A 22,524-nucleotide genomic window follows, 5' to 3' on the forward strand; every position below is an offset into this window, starting at 1 on the left:
ATGGGTGCCGCAAAGTATCGCATAACGTCATGGGGAGTCCACGAAGGCGTGGATGGAGAACGATATTTGACATAGTTTGATGTTAAAGCTCCGTTTAAGTCTAGGACCATTAACTTGCGCGGACTTTGAAGCGACAACATTTCAAATCGGTATCCGCGCGTCGCAAGTGGCCATCGTGCTTAAAACGGCACCATGTCGACTGAAACCATTCCATCAAGAATTAAGCCCGAGCCACAACTCCGCCCACTCACCGATGAAGGTGACGGGTCGGCCGACCACGCCCTTGGTGACCACCTTGACCTTGATGGCGCTGACGTCATACACCTTGCAGGCGAACGGGCTGCCGGGAATGGGCGAGCCGCCGAACGCCACGTGGATGCGGTGCTCGCCGGCCAGCCGCGGACTGAACTCCACAGTCAGGCCGCCGTCTCCGTCATCCTTGACTTGGGTCGGCACGGCCAGCCCGGTGGGGCCTGGCACATTGCGTGCGGTCAGGTCGGGTCAGGTCGAGGTCGTTACGGAGCCCCGGGCGGCGGAGGCCGGGTTAGTGCTCCCCGCGCCTCAGTCGGTTAGCGGGCGGTGGGGGTCGGGGCGCCGGCCCCACCGCCCGGTCCCGTCCGTCCCGTTCCGTCGGCACTGTTCGGTTACGGGCCGCATGGCCAGAGGCTACCAGCCTAACCTTACGTCTAAGTTGTTATGTGGTCGTGCAAGGTAACATCGATCCTTCGGTACGTTATACCCATTAATCACAAAATTTATCAGCTCGGTACCCACAGGCGAAATTAATGTTCCGTTCTTCGCGACCGCAGCGCACGCAGTCAAACGTAATTACGGCAATGAAACAAAAGCGGACAAACGGAAGGCCCCTGACCTTCGACCTCTCATGCACACGCGGGTCAGAGGTCGTCGGAAAGTGAGCGGCAAAATGAAAGCAAGTGAAACGAGGTTTCGTGGGCCCATGAAACAAGCCGGAAGCAGCTGGCTAGCGATGGCAGCCGAAAGAAAAGTCATTGTATCTCATCAGGAATTTGTCGATTTAAAGAAAGGCCCAGTGAGGAAGCACACACCACTTTAAGCCATGTATGTCTTATAAATGAACATATGATAAAAAACATTGTCAGTCTCCAATCGTCCATGCACTAAACTACATTCACATGCATCCAGTAAGCGTTAGTAAGCGAGTGTTAGTGAACTTTAGGGGAACTATAACGACCTGGAAGAAGAAGGAAATGCTTCTATTAGAACCAGGTCTGCAAATCTTTCAAAGTCTAAGCCGCCATAATAGCGGGAAATAATGTACAGGCTCGAAGGACAAAAACGTACAAGCTTCAGTGCGGTCGCATTGGTGGCAGGCGATTGTTTTGTTTTGAATCGTGCGCCGCAAGACATTTCCGTGCGGCGGTGCCTGGCGTGAACACAACGAAAACAGCAGAACATCCGGTGAAGCAGACCCCACAGAAAAGTTAACGATAGGACAGGTGAGGTGGAAGTTAACGACAAAAGTAACGGTGAGACATCGAAGACAAAGAGTCGAGTGCACGCTCCGAACCGCCCGGCAGTACCACGTCCAGAGCCATCCCGGACAACTCGGCCGGCCGGCTCTCATGGAGGTCTCTTCGCCGCGAAATCCACGCAAAAACGAGGTCTCACCGACTAGCGAAAGTGGCAGCAAGAGCCTCGCCGGGTGGCGCTGCACCCGCAACTGACCGCAGCTGACACAAGTCGGCGACCGGCACGCGGCGTGAGCGGCCGCAAACTCACCATCGACGTTGACCTCGACCTCTTCGACGTTTCCAGAGACATTGCTCAGCGTGAAATACGACGACTTGCCCACGGCAGTCGAGGCGAGAGACGCGCCTTTCACCACGATGTGGTTCGGATCGGACTGTACGTGCGCCATGAACGGCGAGCCTGTGGACAAGGCGAGCAGTCAGTGGCGGCCACCTCTCATCACTGGACGGGGAGGGTCACCAGCAGCACTGTGACACGGCCACCTCTCATCACTGGACGGGGAGGGTCACTAACAGCACTGCGACACGGCCACCTCTCATCACTGGACGGGGAGGGTCACTAACAGCACTGCGATACGGCCACCTCTCATCACTGGACGGGGAGGGTCACCAGCAGCACTGCGACACGACCACCTCTCATCGCTGGACGGGGAGGGTCACTAACAGCACTGCGACACGGCCACCTCTCATCACTGGACGGAGAGAGCCACTATCAGCGTCTTGACACGGCCATCCCTCATTGGATATGGAGGGCCACCAGCAGCACTGCGATACGGCCACCTCTCATCACTGGACGGGGAGGGTCACCAGCAGCACTGCGACACTGTCGCCTCTCATCACTGGACGGGGAGGGTCACCAACAGCACTGCGACACAGCCACCTCTCATCACTGGACGGGGAGGGTTACCAACAGCACCGCGACACGGCCGCCTCTCATCACTGGACGGGGAGGGTCAGCAGCAGCAGTGCGACACGGGGGCCACTATCAGCGTCCTGACACGGCCATCTCTCATTGGACATGGAGGGCCACCAGCAGCACCGGCACACCGCTGCCGAATTCGGAGCTTCAGTGCATCTGTATATTTTCTACAGACTTTAATGGTTAACGCAAGCAATTTTTTTAGCGGCCCTGGCACTGCCTGTGGTGACTGTCTAACGCTAGCACTAACTGGCAGTGTGGTGGCCAACAGTTAACATCCCAAACATCGCAACCCTCAGAGAAGACGTCCTCGCATGACTTTTCACACGATCTTACACCTCTCACAACACTCACGCGGAGCCATTCCCCCTATTTACTCCCAGCGTGACACAAAGCCCGCATGGCAATGCCGCTTTTGCAGACACAGTCCCCCTCACACTCCACACCGCGCCACGTACCGGGGATGGGCTCCTTGTTGAAGGAGATGTTGATGGTGTGGTCGACCGGCTCCAGGGGCACGAAGCTGACCCCGAAGCGGGCCGAGCCCTGCGGGTGCACCTGGGTGGGGATGTTGCGTCCCCCGGCGCTGATCGATATCTCCAGGTTGCCCTCCCCGGCCTCGCTGGCGTCCACTGCGGGTGGAGGGGCGCCAGAGGTCAGAGCACAGACAAACTGCGTGCCGCAGCTGAAGACGACAGTCCGAGTGGCAGAGAAGCGTGCGCGGTCAGGCATGACACTGCAAAGTAACCTTGACTTGTGGAACAAATCGGCCCACTCCGTTGATTGGCAAAGTTCCTGACATGTACTGGCCGCATAGGGCGGCCGGCCGGTCATTATTTGCTCGTCGGCCATCAGCATTATGAATGACCGGCCGTGAGAACTGTCTCCGGCCCACGGCGGCGCGCTTTCCCGCGCGGAGTGGCGCGGGCGGCGGCACCGGACCGCAGATGGCGCGCCATGCCAGCTGTTTTTGCCTGCAGACGGCCGGCCCGTGAGTCCGCCGGAAGGATAACGGGCACCGGCCGGATGCGGCGCCCGTGACGGCACGGAAGCGGCGGGTTGGCGCGCCGGCGCGGGGCTCGCTGGCGCAGGGGTACCGGCAAGGCACCCGGATGGTGCAGGAGTACCGGCAGGGGACACGGTTGGTGCAGGAGTACCGGCAAGGGACACGGCTGAAGCAAGAATATCAGCTAGGGGTCCGGCTGGTGCTGGTATACTGGCGAGGGCTCCGGCTGAAGCAGAGGTACCGGTGAGGGACCCGGCTGGCGCAGGGGTACTGGCAAGGGGTCCGGCTGGAGCAGGGGTTCGTTCCGGGAAGGGGCCCGGAAGGAGCAGGGGTACTAACGAGGGGTCCGGCTGGAGGAGGGGCACTGGCGTGGGCTCCGGCTGAAGCAGGGGTACCGGCAAGGCACCCGGATGGTGCAGAAGTACCGGCAGGGGACCCGGCTGGAGCAAGAGTACCAGCCAGGGGTCCGGCTGGTGCGGGGGTACTGCCAAGGGGTCCAGGTGGAGCAGGGGCTCGTTCCGGTGAGGGACCCGGAAGGAGCAGGGGTACTGGCGAAGGCTCCGGCTAAAGCAGGGGTACCGGTGAGGGACCCGGCTGGTGTAGGAGTACCTGCGAGGGGTCCGGCTGGGTCTGAGGTATCGGCGATGTGTCCGCTGGCGCAGGGTTGCCGGAGGGATCTCGGCTGGATTGGAGACACAGGCGTGACGGGCCGGTTGACGGGGGTTCCCACACAGGGGACTGACTGACGCAGGGACGTGGACACAGATACACTGGTTTGCAGACGCCGGTATTCAGAGGGATATATGTATGATGATGCATGTATGTATGTATGTATGATGTATGTATGATGATGCATGTATGTATGTATGTAGGATGTATGTATGATGATGCATATGATGTATGATGACGTGTGGCGACCGCGAGCTTCCGCAGGGGCCTTGGTGCGGTGACGACCGATTATCTTTGTTCGAGCGCGGCTATCTGGTGGCAGCGGGAAGTCGCCGTGCGGAGGCGACGGGCGACAGTGCGTGATCAGGGTTCGTGTACAACTGTCAACAACTCGGCGACCACTCCCAAAGCCAGCGGCAGCAGCCACCAGTGGACAGCCGAGTCACGGCACGTGCGATCCGTCACGGAGCAGAGCCCCTAACCAGCCTGGGCTTCCCCGGGCCGATCTCCGCACGCTGTGAAGACCCGCCGCCGCGGGCTGTGACGGCCCGCGGCGCGGCGCCGGCTCGTGGGGAGCTCGGACGTCCGATGCGGTTCCGATAGGACCGCCCGGCGGCCGAGGTCAAACCGCTACGGTGAGTGGCCCTTTGTGTGGCCCGCCCACGCACCGCCGTCCGGAGAGGCGAGGAAAGCCTCTCAAGGACAACGGAGCCTTTCCACTGCAGCGGGCTGTTCGTTCCTTCGGAAGGTAACGGACCACTGCCAAACAGGATGTTTGTGCAGTGTATAGCATGCGAGAGGTCAATTTTACCGCGTGAGTCATCAGCACCGAGACCCCGACTAGCTCCTGACCTATTTGACCGACAACAAGCGCTAAAACCCAACACCGGCGGAGCCCCCCGACACCACTATTGACGTGAGTAATAGTCCGGAAATGCCCGCAGTGTGTGCCGATGCGCATTTTTCGTGAGCCAACTGCGCCACTATGCACAGGAACGTGCATTCACCCGATCGCAAACGAGCGGGCAATGCCCCGCTGAACACGATCGGAAAGCCTGCAGCCCACATAAGCCGATCGAAAAAACAGCCGGCCTCTGCACCAAACATTGCTCGTGTTTTCCTCATTCCAGCGGAGGGACACGAAACCGAACAAACAGAGTGCCGCGCCCGTGCCTGCGCCGTCCCAGCGCCCCCCACTCCGGTGAAGTGACCACCTGGCCCCAGCACGCTTCCCTGCGCCCGGGGGCGCGCGCGGCCACCACCCCTGCCCGCTGCCGGCTGCGGCGGCACCCACCTGTGAACTGCAGGCTCTTGCCGATGGCGCCCTTCGGCATGCTGGTGACGGTGACACGGCCCGTGTCGTACACCTTGCAGGTGAAGGGCGTGCCGCTGACGGGCGCGCCGTTGTACTCGACCAGCACCGTGTGCGCGCCCACCTCCAGCGGCGTGAACTCGGCCGTGAAGCCGCTGCGCACGTTGCCGGTGACCTTGACCGGCAGGGTCGAGTGGGCCGGGCCGCGCACCGACACGGCCAGCTCGGCGTTGCCTCCGCCGTCGATGTGGATGAGGAAGCTGGCCGGCTGCTGCACGGGCAGCAGCTCCAGGTGCCGCAGGTTGACCGTCACGCGCGAGCTGCCCTGCACGCGGCACACGAACGGGCAGCCGGGCACCGGCTCGCCGTTGAACTTGATGTCGATCGTGTGCGTCTTGGGCATCTCGGGCGTGAAGGTGACCAGGCAGCGGCCGCCACCCAACACCTGCACGTGGTTCGGCACCTCGCCGTCGTTGATGGAGATCTCCAGCTGGCCCTCGCCGGCTTGGCTCGCGTCCACTGGCGGGCACGGACGGGTGACGTCACATTCGTGCATCACCAGCAGATGGCGTCACCCACCCGGACACAGGCAAGTGACGTCACCCATACACTCCAGCTGGTAACGATGAATAGCGAAATGAAAGGCCACGACAGCTGGCCAGCATCTCCAACGGTGAGAGGTCATACCCTGACCGGTTGGCCTCCGTTGGAAGCGGAACACAGACACCATCACGAACAAAACGTTGTGTGAAAGCGATGGATAGTTAAGCGATCATCCGTGGTCAAATCAAGATGACCCATTTCGCACTGCGCGGATAAACAAGCTTCAGGAACCGTTTGTTCACCACACTTCTGTTGACCACGCTGCGCAGCATATTCCGCGTGCCGCCCGCTGTACCCGAAAGTCAGCCGGCTCTGTGGCGGGCGTAGCGCTCTTCCGCGTGCCGGCGGCCCGTTGGCAGCCTCCTCAGGCCCGCCCGCCTGCGAGGCCGGCAAGCGGCGGCGGCAGGGGCACTCTGCCCAGCGCGAGGGCTCACCTCTGAACTGGCAGGTCTGGCCCACCACTCCCGTGGGAACGTCCGACACGCGGATCAGGCCGGCGTTGTATGCTTTAGATACGAACGGGCTGCCCGGAATCTTGCGGAGGCACGGCAGGGGCGCGGCTCAGGGCGGGCCACGGGTCACGGACAGGGGGCGGGTCACGGGTCACGACAGGGGCGGGGCTCATGGGCGGGTCACGGGTCGCGACAGGGGGCGGGGCACAGGGCGGGTCACGGCGGGGCACCACGTGCCACATGCGCACGCTTGCGAACCGCGTCATACACGCGGATCAGAACAAATAAACTGGCGGTGCCGTGGACGAAGCCGGCTCCGGGTAATCCCTGAGATGCATGGGGGGATTGCAGCCCACTCAGCGGTGACTCAATCATTCAAGTCGAGATGATTCCATTCTTAAGGCCTTATAACGAGCGCAAACCGTGCTATTTCAAAACACATGAGCATGAGGCCCACACGGAGCAATAATACAACCATGGCGTCCAGTATGTCGCCATCTGCAGCAAAGAACTGGGTGTACACACTCACCCACACCCAGCATGTGAGCACCCACACGCACGCCATCGGACCGCGGCGTGAATGTGTCAGCATCACGCGAATACCGAACGGCAGCGATAAGCAATTTCACGACGACCAGCCCAGCCACTAATTCAGACCTAGCCATCGAGTGGCCGACAACCATGAGAACACACGTCACCTAGAATAGACGCGCTCGCGCCTGCGGCCAGGAGGAGCCGCAGAGCCGACCGCGCCGTCCACGCGACCACACTCACCGGCTGTCCGTCGACATTGACGTTGATCACGTGACTCCCCACCTCGGAGGCGGAGAATTGACACTTGAAGATCCCACTGGACGTCTCTGTCAGTGTGAACGGTACCGTCCGTTTGGACGGGCCTGCCGGCGGAGGCGGCGGCCGGTCAGCGTCGCGGCGAGGGCGCGGTGACAGGCCCCACCCGCTTCTGACCGCGGCCCCCTGTTCAACACACGCGCACGCTGCACCAGTGTCTGGAGCCCGTCGGAGTCGGGAGGATCGCAGTGGTCCTCGTGACGTGGATTATGTAACAGCGGCGCCACGGCACGCAGGCTGGCCGCCGCGCACGACGCGCGCCTCAGCCGACCCGTGGCGTCAGCGGTCGGACGTTTTCCTGCTTGAGCAACTAGTAAAGCAGTGGTGGGTCCCGCTTACTTCAGTTCGAAAGCAAAAATTTGCGTGCGTGCGTGCGTGCGTGCGTGCGTGCGTGCGTGCGTGCGTGCGTGCGTGTGCGGTGTGCGTGTGCGTGTGCGTGTGCGTGTGCGTGTGCGTGTGCGTGTGCGTGTGCGTGTGCGTGTGCGTGCGCGTGCGCGTGTGTGTGTGGTGTGTGTGTGTGTGTGTGTGTGTGTGTGTGTGTGTGTGTGTGTGTGTGTGTTGTGTGTGTGTGTGTGTGTGTGTGTGTGTGTGTGTGTGTGTGTGTGTGGTGTGCGTATGAACTTTCCAAAATGACACTTGTTTTTTCGAGACGTATCAGCACTAGGCACTAGGGGATGGAAAAGGTTAAACCAGTTTCATCATCCATAGTAAAGGCGGTTATTTGATTGATGTAACTCACATGATGAATTTGTGATTTCTCAAGATTTGTGTCATGCACTGACGTTCTCGTTTAAACGCTGATATCAATACGTGAGTTCATGTCATGATTCGTGAAAAGCTTGATGTTGTCACTGCAGCGAGCAATTCCCTGTCGACCATCAGCGCGGCCCGCATAGCTCTGTCCCTCGTCGGTCGTCATAAACGCGCAGTGTCTCGCGTTCTTAGGCTTACGACTCCATGTCTTTTGCCTTCCCGGCCACTGGACCGCATCCACCCTTTGTGTCTAACAAAAAAAAACCAGACCATGCTGCTCCCCCCCCCCCCCCAAGAAGGGGTTCGCGCATCGCGGACGAATTGACAATGCACCACTGGCTGGCCGCCTGCCAGCGGCGTCGGCGGGGGCGGAGCCTGCCAGGTTCCCGGATGTTGGTCTGGCCCTGCTCCGTCGCTCACCGGAAGAAAAGGCGCCGCGCCCCGCCCCGGCGGCCGGCTGACCTTCCCGGCCCGAGGCCGCGCGGGGCCGCCGCGCACGTGATCCCGTGCCGTGACCAAACACGTGCCAGTACGTGGCGCGGGCGCCGCGGCGTCACGCGCCGAAGCACGGGCGAAAGCGACGCGGCGCAGTCGGGATGGCGAGATCCGGTGCGGTGGCTCCGCGAGAATGGGATGGGGGGGGGGGGGGGGGGCTCGGTGCTATGTTGCGTTATGCAACCACGTGATGCAACGGAGTGACCATTCCACGGTCTGTAGCGCACAAACCGCCAACTGTCTGCATTGCTCAGATAATCGCCAATGTGTCACACTTTGCACAACTCGTCGCCGGTTATCTTACATGAAAATCTCAGAGCTTTCACCCCAGCTCACAAACCATGACGGAGGATTTGCGCGTAGCCGCATAGCAAAATTTAAACTATGCATGACAGCTGCACATATCGCTATTCTCATCAGTCGTTTGTTTCTATTTTTGGCTGTGATCCTGAACCGCAGGGGAGACTGGGACAAAGTGTTACCCTGCTGTGCCAAGTCACTGGGCTGCAGTGAATTCTCATGGACAAACGTTGAAACTGTCATAGCGTTAACGGTATTCGTCGCATATGTTTTCGGTCTCACACATGCCGTTTAAAGACGTAATTGTTGCTACTGTGTCTATTCCGCTGATGGGTTCCCATCCCTGCGACAGCGAGGGCACATTAGTAACGTTCCGTCAGACAAATTAGAAGCACTTGCCGCGGATGGTTAGCTTTGAGCTGAAAACGACACCACGGCGTGCACTTAAAAGGGAATTAGTATCCAGTGGCGTAGTCAGGATTTCGCCCAGGGGGAGGGTAAATCTTAGCATAGGGAGCCCTTTCTACCAAGGAGTCCACTTTGCCACAATAGGCGGCCTGTTTTTAGGGTGGGGACGATTTTAGGCTCAGGATCTCATTGTGATGCCTCAAGGGCCCGAACTGCCCTCTGTCACGGTGACCTTCCCCGCCCGTTTGCTAGGCTCCCTGCCCTCTGTTACAGTGACCTTCCCCGCCCGTCGGCAACGCTCCCTGCCCTCTGTCACAGTGGCCTTCCCTTCCCTTCGGCGAGGCTCCCTGCGCTCTATCACAGTGATCTCTCCCTCCCCCCTCCCCCCCGGCGGCGAGGATTCCTGCCCTCTGTTACAGTGACCTTCCCGCCCGTCGGCAAGGATTCCTGCCCTCTGTCACAGTGAACTTCCCGCCCGTCGGCGAGGCTCCTTGCCCTGTTCTCTACAACGAGGATTGGTGATCGCTGACCAGCCCCACCCGGCAAGGCTTCCCCGCCCCGCCATGCGGTGAAGACCAGTGGTCAGTCCCACGTGAAGACGGAGCCCTCCTACCCTCTGCCCCGCTACCCGGCACGTGCAGACACTGACCGACAACGTCGACAGAGAGGTCCGCCTTGCTCCTGCCCGGCGCCGAGATGTCAATGGAGGCCGGCTTGGACGCCGGAAAGTGTTTGAGGTGCTCGCCCAGCACCTGCAGACCGCCGGCAGCGTCCATGGCGGCCACCTCCACCTCCCAAGGCGAGCCTGCGGGGCGGACGAACCTCCGTCAACGGACGCGTCACACGGCGTCACAGACGGCGGCGTGCGCGGCCTCACAGTCGGTCCGCGGCGAGTGGGCCAGCGGCACACAGACACCGGACACGGGTGGATACAAGGCGGCAGCCGCGGGCGACGTCACGCAACATACCTGCAGCCATCACCGCTCGTTTATCAGCCATAGACACTGCGGGATACAGGACATCCTGCTCTGCATTATAATCACACATACACTCGAGGTTCGTGGGATCAAACAGCTTGCATCTGAAAACCCTCATAGATAAATTCCATATCACGAATCCTTTAAAATATGTCGATAAGCAGGCCATTCTTTGCTCATTGCTATCAAAATCCGGCGGAAAGTTCCCTTCTATACCTCTCATTAAGTCCTTGACAACGTCGCGATGTTTTTTACCAAATCGCGTCTGCTACATGGTGGCTGTATTTAAACGCATGAAGCAAAATTCCATTCTAAATGTGATCCATCATAATACAGCCTGATTAGGCATATCAATTCACCGCCGGCGCAGCCCCACTGGCGTGATCTTTATGCGGAAACTGCTTGTCACGCCAGTGTGACTAACGCCCAGACACCACTTAGTTTGATACAGGAATGCATAAGAGAAGATAGGAAGACATAAGACAAGTGGCAAGATAACTTGCGGGCGAATGGACACTTCCAAAAAATTACTACACAAACCTCTCTCAAGACAATCTTTCATACACCATCGTATTTCTAATGATGGAATTACGTGGAAAGCGAGAGTATGGTCCTGGCACCCCATCACTGCCCTCAGTCTGCGAGCTAGCCAGGACGTGCACAAGGCTGAGCCCAGCGGAGCGGCGGGTCGGTCCGGCCGGGTGCGCCGGCGCTTGGGCAGGACCAGCTGAGCGGCGGGTCGGTCCGGCCGGGTGCGCCGGCGCCCGGGCTGGACCAGCTGGGCGGGGCGGTGGTCCGGCCGGGTGCGCCGGCCTCGTGCCGGACCAGCTGGGCGGCGGGTCGGTCCGGCCGGGTGCGCCGGCGCCGGGCCGACACGGCGGCCCGGTGGGGGTGCGCGCGCCCGGGCCGACGGGCCGCTGGCCGTGGGATCGGCGCCCGCCGCCGGCCTGGGAACGGCGCTGCCCGCGTGACGCCGGCGGCGCCGTCGAGGCAGCGCCGCTGGCCGCCGGCTGTCGGCCGCACCGGTCCCGCACGCGGCTGGGACCCGCGCCGGACCCGCACCCAAAACCTCACAACCAGCCGAGCTTTGCCGAAAAGTGGGAACGTAAATGGGGATTGAGAACTCGGTATTTCCATGCCAACACCACGGCTTAGCCGTCACGTTTTCAGATGCTGGGCTGCAGCTGCAGCGCTTAAAAGAGCAAAGTTCCGCATGTGAGCCTGGCTACCGCCCAAGGGTTTGAGCCAGTGTGATAGCCTCACATTGAGTCTAGGGCGGCCGGCTGGATAGCGTTTGATTCGGACTGGCGTGTCTAGTCATGCCGAAGAAGAGTATTCAGTACACGTGTAGGCCCGCCGAAGGCGAGGATCCAGGCTAGCAACGTCTGATCCTAGCGGTGTTCTGCTCATGACCGGAATGACGGAGCGGAAGGAGGCTGGTCCATCGGTCCGTTAGCATGAGGCAATCGTCGCTCCCTGGAAACCACTAGGTTTCTGGCATTCATTTCACTTCTAATAATCGACTAAATACCGATCATACCGCCGGTGATAGGGAAATGTCATCACGTCATTCCTCAGTGACTTTACGTACTTCTCGCAGCTATGTACACATCGACAGGAAAGACAAGCGGCAAGTCACCGCTTATTTTACCACTGCTTTACTTGCCGGACACTTCTTGTTTGAACTCTTATTTCAAGGGCATTATTTGGTGTCGCGTTAACTGTTAAAGATACCGTTCCTTTCACATAACTTAGTTAAGTCCAGAAACACGCAGGCCAGGGTGGAAAACGTCCAACGGCAGCAACATTTTTCTGAAAATGGTTTCACGCATACAAAATGGACGCCTCAAGACGTACGCTATCGTCCGGTATGTTCTGTAGAATAAACTGACGCCACGATGTTCATCTTTAGCGCGCAAACACAAATTAAACCCCCTTAGAACATCTAGCGATAACAATATTTTTCTTTTGAAGTATTCTAGTACTTAGATGCACTGCCATAACGTTAAACTGCTCTTCACATGGGATACGTAATTTTTCTTAAAATTATTAAGAAAATTAATTGGTCCTCACTGTGGCATCGCAAAGTGTCTCTGATTTACTGTTTGATTTATTTGGCAAGTATTGAAAGTTGCACTTTCCGGTATTATTTGCTATCAATCTGGGCATGCCATGACCAGTTAGGTAGCTCTAATAGCGCTCTGGCTTGCTAGCAGCTGAAATAACTGCATGAGACCCCACTCTGCTTCAGGACGGAAACCCGTGCAATCCCAAAATAATCCCAAGTGTACAGGTGCCAAATTTGAGTTCGACGTTCAAAATCCCACCGGGCATCCAAAGCTCCAAAGCTGAGCGTCGTGCCCTTAATCATGTCATGGACAAAAGCCCGTCTCAGCGCATAAAGGGGTGAAAAAATAGATGCTCTGCCGGGTGAACAAGGTGGGTGCCATTAAAAAAGCGTTCGACTATCTTGGTCTTGTCAAAGACTGATGAACCACCTATTTTTATGTGTTTCGCCAGCCAGTACTCCAACATTCCTACGGCTACTGATGTGCCCTTCGTGATTTACCATTTAGACAGAAGCCCCTTCTTAATAAGCCTCCGGGCCCTGCTTGGGCCCGTACAAGTACAAATCTCGCATAGGCACCTTTGCCAAACAGCCGATATAATTCAGTCGGGCGTTGAGATAACTATATCAGATTTCATCGTGCATACCAACTGCATGTAAACACAGTGCGTTGTGCGACTATCAGTTCCGCACGAGCTGAATAAAGCCTCGAGGGGCCGACGCGAGTGGGCGGGCTGGGCGGCCGCGCCGCTGCTGACCAGCCAGCGGGTGACGCAGTAGACGCCTCCTCGCCGGGCCGGTTACAGACATTCCGAGCCGATAGCATCATTGCGCGCGGCAGCCGGGCGGGCCGGGCGGGGCCGGGCCAGGCGCTGTCCCACATTCGGGCGGCGCCGGAGCCGGTCGCGGCAGTGACACGGAGCCAGGCGCAGGTCAGGGGTCGGGTGCGGCGCGCGGCGGCTCGGCGCGGCCGGCTGGCTAACGGGCCCGGCTCTCCGCCCGACCGGCAGATGGCCGTCCGCCCGCGTCTGCAGAGCGACGGTGACGGCGGCGGCGGCCCCGCCCCGGCTGCAGGGGCCCCGCGGCAGGAGAGGGCCCCGTCCGGCCGCAAGGGCCCAGCGGTCGGAGATGGCCGGGTGGCCCCGCCCCGACCAGGGCGGCGGCCACCGGGAGGGCTGAATGGACCTGAGCTACGGCTGCGGGGTGCTGTGTCGCCTTGGTGCACTGTCATTATGGCCCGCCTTATCGGACAGATCTTTGCGGTATGGCTGGTCCTCACGATCGTGGTTACAATGCACGGCTTAGGTGACAGCACAAAATGCCAACAGTAAAATGATATAAAATCGCGAGACAAAGAGAGAGCTGGAGCGAGAGCGAGGGAAGACAGGTACGCGTCCCCAGTTACACAATTAACTGTCTTCGCCAACAGCCCCGTCAACTAGATTGGGCGTGTCTGCCGAAAACGTTTATCAGACTTTCGCTTCCTGCGCGGTGGCGTCTGCTGCCGTCTGCGTCCGCCGGCTGGCCGAGCCGCGCAGGCCCGGCTCCTCAGCGGCGACAGAAGGACGTTAAGCCGTCGCCCGCCAGCCCACCCCTGCCGGTCTCGGGCTGACGGCGTGTCGCGTCACCTTCGGCAGCGACGCCGTCTGTCTGCCGCTCCGTGCGCTGCGTAACCACGGCGCTGACGTAAGCCCGGTGACGACACTGCACATCACGTGAGCGCTGCGGCGCCGAGAAGTCACGCCCGCCGGCAGCCGGCGCCGTAGGCGTGACATGTCAGCCGGCGGTGAGCTGCTCACGCGCCCCCCCCCCCCCTCCCCACCCTGGCGACCACCCCCGCTACCCTCCCCAGCACCCCTCCCCCTGGCAGCCGACGCCACTGGCGGGATATGTCAGCTAGCGGTGAGCTGCTTACGGGCGCCCCCCTCTCCTTGCCCCGACAACACCCCCCGGCGACCGCAGATCACTGCCGGCCGGCTCCCAGCTGAGGACCATGTGTCAGTGCAGCGCTGTGCCGGACTGGCGCTGAGAAGCTGCCACGCGGTAAAGGTCCGGCTATTTCAAATGTACTCGTGCGGTGCGTGCCCCGGCCCTGTTTAAAGCACGGCTTTGTCTGGATAGCCGCAAGAACTACCGTTTACGCAAGCGTTTTTGCTTGAGCTGCTGCTGATGTCATAAAGTAACGATGTGATCGGAGTAATTTTGAGGCATTTCACACGCCTATATGCATATGTAAGAGCCATGCTCGAGCTGACCTGTTGGTCCGGATGTGTAACAAAGCAATTTTTCATGACTCAGTCACACCTACATTGCAGTTTCCAGCAGACTGAAGCTTTTGAGACCGGATTATCCGACGGGAAAAGCTAAAGAACGCAAACTACTCTCGCGTCTTCAGCCTCACTGATATCCCCCCAGAAGTTACACAATTTCGGATCTCTAACACGCAACACGTTCCCTTATTTCACGTCCAATCACTCCACAATTTCCTATGCATTCCGTCTCGCCGGCTCCTGGCTGCCCCTGCGTCGGCCCCTGACCAGCCCTGCACGGGCCCTGGCCACTCCTCCGCCAGCCCTGGACCGCCCCTCCGCCGACTCCTGACCGGCCCTCCACGGGCCCTGGCCACTCCTCCGCCGGCCCTGGACCGCCCCTCCGCCGACTCCTGACCGGCCCTCCACGGGCCCTGGCCACTCCTCCGCCGGCCCTGGACCGCCCCCTCCGCCGACTCCTGACCGACCCTCCACGGGCCCTGGCCACTCCTCCGCCGGCCCTGGACCGCCCTCCGCCGACTCCTGACCAGCCCTCCACGGGCCCTGGCCACTCCTCCGCCAGCCCTGGACCGCCCCTCCGCCGACTCCTGACCGGCCCTCCACGGACCCTGACCACTCCTCCGCCGACCCCTGACTGTCCCTGCAGGGGCCGTGACCATCCGTCCACCGGCCCTGGACCGCCCCCGGTCCAGGCGAGCCTCGCCGGTGCAGCCAGCCGGCCGGCCCCGGATGTCGTCCTGTGCGGCCGTGCAGTCCCGGCGGCGGCCGTCCGTTACCGTTAGCTGCAGCGGCCAGCGTCTCCGGCGCCGGGCCGAGGCCGGCGCTGCCCGGCGGCACCGCCTGCCCGCCTCGAGGGCGCGTCGGCCGACCGGCCGCCGCCCGCTGGCAAAGGTCGCGTCCCCGGTCCGGGGCCGAGGCACGATCGCCCGCGGCGCCTGCAGCGCCCGCATCAACACGGGCCGGGGCAACAACCCCGCCTCGCGCAACAAAGCAGCCGCATGCGGGCCGACCCGTGCGGAGGGCGTGTTGTGCGGCGTGACAGCCGTGTCAGCCGTGTCAGCCGGGCTGCCGCGGCGGACGGCGGCCGCGACCGTCCCGTCCGCCGAGGCAGCCGCTCCCGAGCTGTCCGGCGCGGTCGAGTAACCACCGCTGCGGCTTCCCGGAGCCCGGCCGTGCCCGCCGGGCGATTAGGCGCGCCGGGCGGAGGGCGACGGCGCCCGGCCGGCTGCGCACGGGTGGGTGGCCGCCTGCTGGGCGGCGGCTGACCCCAGTCGACGCCGTCCGGGCGCCGCCCTTTCAAGGCTAGCGCGATGAGCCAGGTGCAGCCGGGCCCGCGGGGCGCCAGGCGGCCGACCGGCGTCGCACGCGCTGTGGAATATGCACCGCAGGCCGGGGAGGAGCGGTGGAAAGCCCGACAGCACGGGAACGTCAAGGACCAACGAGGTTTCTCCGTCCTTCGTCTGCCGCGGCGGCGGACGCGGAGGCAGCTTTCCATTCAATGACGAATGTAGGGCACCAGCTTACCTGCCAAACCCGATCCCCGCCGATGTGCAGCACACTACAGTCCGATCCTCGCACACAGTCTCTTCACGCGTCTCTCTTAGCAACACAAGACTTTCCTCGGTCGGAAAGCCAGCAATGTCTCTGGAAACGGGGTGGAGCCGTCGATCCGGCCCACCGCTGTATCTTCTCGGTCCGCGCTCGCAACAACTACGTGGCCGCCGCCGCGGCACGGCCACTACGGTCGCCAGCCGCCGCCGCCGGCCGCTCTACCGCGCCACCGGCCAATCAGCGCCGGCGCTGGCCCCTCCACCGCGCCGCCGACCGGTGGCGCCGCGGGCTGCCGGAGAAATTCCGGGTCTCGGCGGCGGCCCGAGCGCGGCCCGTGGGACGGCGGGGCTGGCGGCGGCGGTCGGGGGAGGCATGCCCGGCCTGAGGCAGGTCCGAGAGCTCGTGGGCGTGGCGGCGCGATGGGGTGAGACGGCTTGCCGGACAGATGGAGCGGATGCGCGCTACTGGGCAGGGTCTCGATGGGGCGTTGAGCGTGTGACTGATTTGACCGGCTGGGCCAGCCGGCGAGTCACGGACTCTGTCACGGAAACCACCGTTTTAGCTCTCTATCCCGACCAATGGCTAGCCCTCGGGTGACACGTTAACCCACCACGGCGCGAGGTACTGGACCCCGGATGGGTCCGGGCGGCCGGCGCGTGGCCCGCTCGCCCTCCATATTTAACATGCGGTCAACAGATAAGCCGCCCGGCAGGCACATTCCTGGTCGGGCGACCTCGTTTGCGGCCGTGCCGCCGGTGCGCCGCGCCGACCCGGCGTCCGACGGCGGTGTTGACCCGCCAGCCGACCGGGGCCAGCCTCCCGAGGCCCCTCCGGCCGCCCCCGGTTCGGTCGGGATCAGGTGGCGGCCGGCCGTCGGCGGGGTGGGGGTCACGCCCCTGAGGCCCGGCCGGCCGGGCGTCCTCGAGGAGAGATGCGGCGCCGGTCGTGACTCGGCACCCACCCGCGACCGTGGCCGGGCGCGGGCCGCCGTCGGCCGGCTCGGGCGGACGGGCCGGCCGGCCGGCCGCCGTTCGCGGAATGTGTCGGGGAACACCGACTGACGTGTGACTCAGGAGCCGCCGCCGCCGTGGGGGCCGGATCTGTCACGGTGCTGAGCCAACGGAGCCAAAACCAGTCCGCTGCCACGGACGCCGGGCGCTGTTTTGGACTTATTCTTGCCATGTTAACCAGCAGCCACCATGGGTCCAATGCTTGTGTTATAGAAGAAAAACTGGGAACAGACCGTGCTCAATCCCGCGCCCATGTGGTGGCACGGGAGTGGAAGCGTTTTCTTCGCAGTTAACCGGCAGGGTATTCACGTGCCATGATGATGAATTGATCAAGCCAGCCCGGGCCAGGTCTTTGGAACTTGATTGCTTCCCACTCAGCGCTCAAGGTAATGATCCAGGCGAGATGATGGTGCCGACGACTAACACTTGTCGAAGGCACTTTGTCTTGTGACTCAAGCAGCTGTCATTCAGCGCCTACGGCGGTGCCGGTGAGCTGTGGTTAAGGGTTTAGATATATCGAACGACAAGGAGTCGGGATAAAGTCAGCAATAAAGGTACCCAGCTTTGCATGCGTGGACATCGTTGATATCGCTTACTTTCATGGCCTGGCTTCTGGCGTTATTGCAGTTTACATAGTTACATGATCCAGACCACCCATCGCAGGTCAGATAGAGACAAACCGGATATTGCTCAAGTCGTGAAGTAAACACCTCAAGGTTGGTGTCACGTGCCGGGCCAATTCGTCTTCGAGACCCAGTTCGATCACCACGAACCATGTTAGACCAAGCCGGATAAGGCGATCATGGACTTGACCGGACCGGTTCAAATCAGATCAGATTCTATCAGGCCAGACCAGGCCAAACCAGACCAAGCCGACCCTCACCAGACTCGGTCAGCCAGCGAGGCCAGGTCAGAGCCACAGTCCTCGTCCCCGTGAGGTAGCAGACCATTGTTTCCGGAACAAAGACTGTGTGATGCCCGCCGCCCACGCACGCAGGGAAGGTGGAGGCGCCACCGGGTCATCCCAGACAGCCAGCAGCAGCTGAGGTGGGGTGGGAGCCATCGGGTCAACCCACACAGCTGGCGGCAGGCGAGGTCTCCTCTGCCCCCTCCACTGACCCTCCCACTCCACCCGACGGGGAGGCCAAGGTGTCACGGCAGCCGTTCCCGCGCGGGGATTTTTCACCCGATCAGCCTGGCGAACAGCCAGCGGCGGCCGGTGTATACCCCTCGCTGTGCGGGAAGATGGAGTCATCACGGAGTCCGTCCAGAGAGCAGCCAGCGGCAGGCGCGCGGTCTCGCGCCCCTCTCACTCCCACGGGAGGGCGGAGCCATCAGCGGGTCGAACCAGACAGCCAGCGACAGCCGGGGTCACCCGCTCCACCCGCACCCGGCCCGCGCCGCCCGGCAGGGCCGCCAACAAGGCCGCATTACCATACGCCGGGCCGTGATAATTGCACGGGGCGCGGCCATGCTCCGGCGCGAGACCCCGACTGAGCAGCTGGCCGACGGGCGGCGACAAGCCGCCGCGGAGGGGCGGCAGGGCGGCGGCGCCACCGGACGGCACGCTCTTGCGTCAGCGGCCGCCGCCCGCGCCGCGCAGCCCTCGCCGGCGTGACCCGACGAACCGCCTGGCAGTGAAAGTCGCGGACGCTTAGCGGCGTCTCGCGCTGCCCCGCCTTGCCTCGCGTGCGGTACGGCACGCCGCCCGCAGCGGCGGCGCGGCGTCAACTGACGGTGTTGGCAGTAGTTGCGGTGTACCGCAACCCGGGCCGCCCAAGGCTGCTCCGCTGTCTGCTCGTGACGTATAGGAGTGCTGTCGTTTGCTCGCGGCTGTTAAGGCTATGTTGCTTGCTTAAAACCATGTCGTTATTCGTGTCATAAGCCATATTGAGGACAGTTATATCCATGTGGAACGAGGTGAACAGGGAGCTGAAACATGCACTTTTGAAAACGTGCATGGGCCGCTTTAAAACAAATTCGATTAATCCGACTATTTTGTATTTCCGATTCTTGAAGTCATAGTTGGACATCTCGCTAATATACACATCTTACGACCAGACAAAACAGGCGATCATTTGGCCAATTGACCCCCATTGTGAGCTTCTGAAAGTCTGGCCAATGCTGATCAGTAGTTTCCAAAGTTACACGCATGCGTACTTCACTCCGTGCCGCTCCAGATATTCCGGATCTGGCTCACTGAGCGCCAAGCTGAATTTCACCACCCGGTGAACATTCTTTGCGTTTTGTTTTCGTTCAGTCAATGAGTCGGCGCGCTAAGAAAAGTGAACACTCTCGCTCGCCGCTTGTGTATTGCCTCGTGAAAGGAGCGCTACACGCATGTGGTGTCCCGGTGCGCGCCACCAGCCGAGCCGGGAAAGCGCGGCTCGGAGGCGGAGGTCAGCGGCTGCGGCGGAAAAGGGCAATAAACCGCCTGTGGTGGCAACTGCCACAGCACAACTGAACAGCATCGGATAGCATCATCGAAGGTCAGAGTGCGTTCACGTGGTAACCAGCCCAATAAGCTTCCCCGCCCTTAAAGAGGGAGGACTATACACAAAGGAGAATTTCCGTTTGTTTGAAATTTTTGTCAGCTGTAAATTCCTGGAAACTGCAAAATTCATTCAAAGCTTGTCAGTTGAAACCAGGCTTCCTTGTACAGTGTTCCTGCTTCGGCGATGCTAGCTGGTACGTTCACACTGACACAATAGCCAAGCTAAAAGGCGTTATTCAAAAGTCCACCGTTGCTGTAATCATGCTACGAAACATGGGCTTCATGCAATTTTTCCCACAGTCGGGCGGTGCCCTCGGTTCAAGGTGGGCACTGTGCGCGCTATTGTTGCATCGCAATGGAGATTTACGTAATGATTAGATGCAAAATGTGGTCGCTCATGCCTGCGCAACCAAAAATAACCGGTGTTGTAAATTAGCCCTTATTTCAACCAGTTTCGCAGCCGAACATGTCATGTGCAGTCTTGGTTTTCGCGGCATAAAACGGCGCGCAGCGTATGCCGCGTTACCTGCTGCATTTTTCGAATTATCGATCTGATCAATTTGGACAGCGTGTTTTGTGAGATATTCCTTACATCCGACGCACAACATTCAGGGCTGTTGAATTAAGCTGATGGGAAAATAGACCACGGTTCATAATTCCGACTCCAGCGTAAGTTGGTGCTCAAAAATGCTTAGTGGCCATTGGAAACGAAGTCGCTATGAACATGAACCCCATTGCTGACGGTCTCTTCCCAGGCCGACCTTACCCCTGCAGAGCTGGCATTACGGTCCCCCAGACCGCGAGAAAGTGTCTAGTGCCTAATTGCAGAAGGGATGGACAAACCCGGTTCATTACAGCGGAGTCAAGGTGATCTAATTTGTTCAACGGCCCGAGCAAAGTGGAAGTATTGCAGCTACCAAGCGCATGCATTATCTTTCATTATAATTGCCTCATGCAGTTAAGACTGTCTTCAGCTCAGACAAGAACATAACGGCGCTTATAACATAACTCAACGTGACTTTCAGACCACCTTCCCGCAATGCGATGGCTGTGTCTCTGCACGGGGAAGTGGGACTCGGCTTAAGTGCCGCTCTCTTCCATGCCGGCGCCTGCTGGGACCGACCGGCTGGCGTCGCAGAACCAAGGTCAATGAACGCACAGACTGCTGGCGAACGTCGCACACTACATGGTTGTAAGTTATGCTTCCATCTACATTTACTCAGGCTTTTTGTCGAGGACGCCTGACAGCAGGAGACTTTCGTGGCGTTTGATGCAACTGTGGTGCCCCGATGGCCATGCGCTCCGTATTACAGTCAGCGAAAGCTGGCAAGAGCGTAACGCAGCTTCTGGCTCCGTGTCACAGCCAGCTGCAACTAGCAAGGGTGTAATGCGGCTTCTGGATCCGTTGCACAGCTAGCTACAGCTAGCGAGAGCATAACGGAGCTTCTTGCTCCGTCTTAGTCAGCTGCAGCTGGCAAGAGTGCAACGCAGCTTGGTGTAGGGGCGCACCACGAGGTGCAGACGTACGACACGTCCAATCACAAGACACAAGCTCGCACCCGTGATCAACAGTCCGATCAAAGGGGAATTCGTCAATGTTTTGAAAATACCTGCCAGGACATTTAGCAGTGTAACACACCTACATGGAAAAGATAATTAAGGAAAGATGATGCGTCTCAGATTTAACTCCTCGAGCCGCTGAGAGCTTATCGATCACGGACAAAGTGTCTACAGGCAGGACAAATCAGTAAGCTATCACACCGTTCCCTGCAGGGCAGCCTTGCATGCAAAGCCCCCCTAAGCGAGCGGTGCATGCGCACGAACGCCGTGCGACCAACCGCAAAGGCCACTCAAGTTTTATTCTGTGCGGACATTGTCTTCCGAAACTTCAGATTTGCATCAGATGCAAAAGCATGGGGCGGGGTGCTGATGCCTAGCACTAAACCAACTTCATAGGAAGGTGGTCTTCATAACCCATGTTGATCGAGCGATATTTATGAAGTCCATTATTTATTATTCCTTTATTTTGCTCTTATCTGGTCGAAAGAGTAAAATGTTTATTAGGAAATATTGTACAACAAAAACAGCTATCATCGGATGCGTCTTGTTGGTCTAAACCTATCACGAATTCTGTCAGCCGTCTGAACAGCTCAACCGAATTCAAAGCCCTGACATTAGTTCCTCGGCTCCAAGAGAGAAGCAATGTCAAGCCAGACCACTCCAGCATTCGTAAGATGCACAGTAGCTCACCCTACGTCCAGACGAGTCCCGACAGTTTCTGCTTACCTGGCACGTCCTCGTCGTTGAACTTCATCTCGATCATGTGCTTCATGGCGTGGTGGGGCACGAACGAAGCCATGAAGCGCTGCTGGCCCAGGTCCTTGACGTAGGACGTCACGTGACCGCCGTTCACCAGGATCTCCAGGTTACCGGCGCCGGCTCTGGAACCATCAACTGCGCGGCGAGGGAACGGGGGGGGGGGGGGGGGGGGCGTGAGAGACTGTCGCTTGCTTGCCGCTCTGTGCGGGCGCCGGGGGCTGTCTGGCCAGCCACAGGGGACTGGGACGGACCGCCGCGCTCTCAGCTGCAGCGGAACGCGAGGACAACAGCACGGGAGATGTCTATGCGACTCACTCAGGCTCACTTGGGCGCACTCGGAGTTACGACCCGACACGACCGATATTCTCCGAACGGCCGAAGAAAAATCAACACGCAAGGAATGGCTTTGGCTTCGGGCACAAGATCAGCGAACGCATACAGGGCTGCCCGTCCGCCTGCTCGGCCACCTCCTCGGCCGTCTTTGCCAGCCACCACTCACTCTCGAACTGGACGGGCCGGCCGACCGTGCCGTCCGGGATGCTGGCCACGCTGATCTGG

The 22,524-nt window shown here is 60.2% G+C and overlaps 2 protein-coding genes across 2 annotated transcripts in view; both read right to left on the bottom strand.

The window, feature by feature from the left end:
• The window catches only part of LOC119096313 (filamin-A-like), an 88,235-nt gene that overhangs the window by 25,685 nt on the left and 40,026 nt on the right, over nt 1–22,524 (bottom strand).
• Nucleotides 782–22,516, bottom strand: LOC119096314 (filamin-A-like). Its single transcript, XM_037219155.1, has 9 exons — nt 22,466–22,516; nt 21,934–22,101; nt 9,927–10,082; nt 7,247–7,368; nt 6,455–6,554; nt 5,400–5,936; nt 2,889–3,062; nt 1,762–1,911; nt 782–1,213 (listed from the first exon to the last, which is right to left on the bottom strand). Exons 2-9 carry the CDS (start codon nt 22,004–22,006, stop codon nt 1,185–1,187), a joined length of 1,341 nt encoding a protein of 446 aa, XP_037075050.1. The 5' UTR covers nt 22,007–22,101; nt 22,466–22,516; the 3' UTR covers nt 782–1,184.

Source organism: Pollicipes pollicipes, unplaced genomic scaffold (assembly GCF_011947565.3).
Source record: "Pollicipes pollicipes isolate AB1234 unplaced genomic scaffold, Ppol_2.1 Scaffold_4295;HRSCAF=5057_pilon_pilon_pilon, whole genome shotgun sequence".
NCBI classification, from domain to species: domain Eukaryota; kingdom Metazoa; phylum Arthropoda; class Thecostraca; order Pollicipedomorpha; family Pollicipedidae; genus Pollicipes; species Pollicipes pollicipes.

Coding starts and splice junctions, on each gene's coding strand:
- LOC119096314 (XM_037219155.1), bottom strand. CDS start 22,006: ATGGCTTCGTTCGTGCCCCACCACGCCATGAAGCACATGATCGAGATG. Junction 7,369..9,926: donor CCTCTCTGTCGACGTTGTCG/GTCAGTGTCTGC, acceptor CTCCGCCGGCAG/GCCCGTCCAAACGGACGGTA. Junction 5,937..6,454: donor CCAGACCTGCCAGTTCAGAG/GTGAGCCCTCGC, acceptor CGTGCCCGCCAG/TGGACGCGAGCCAAGCCGGC.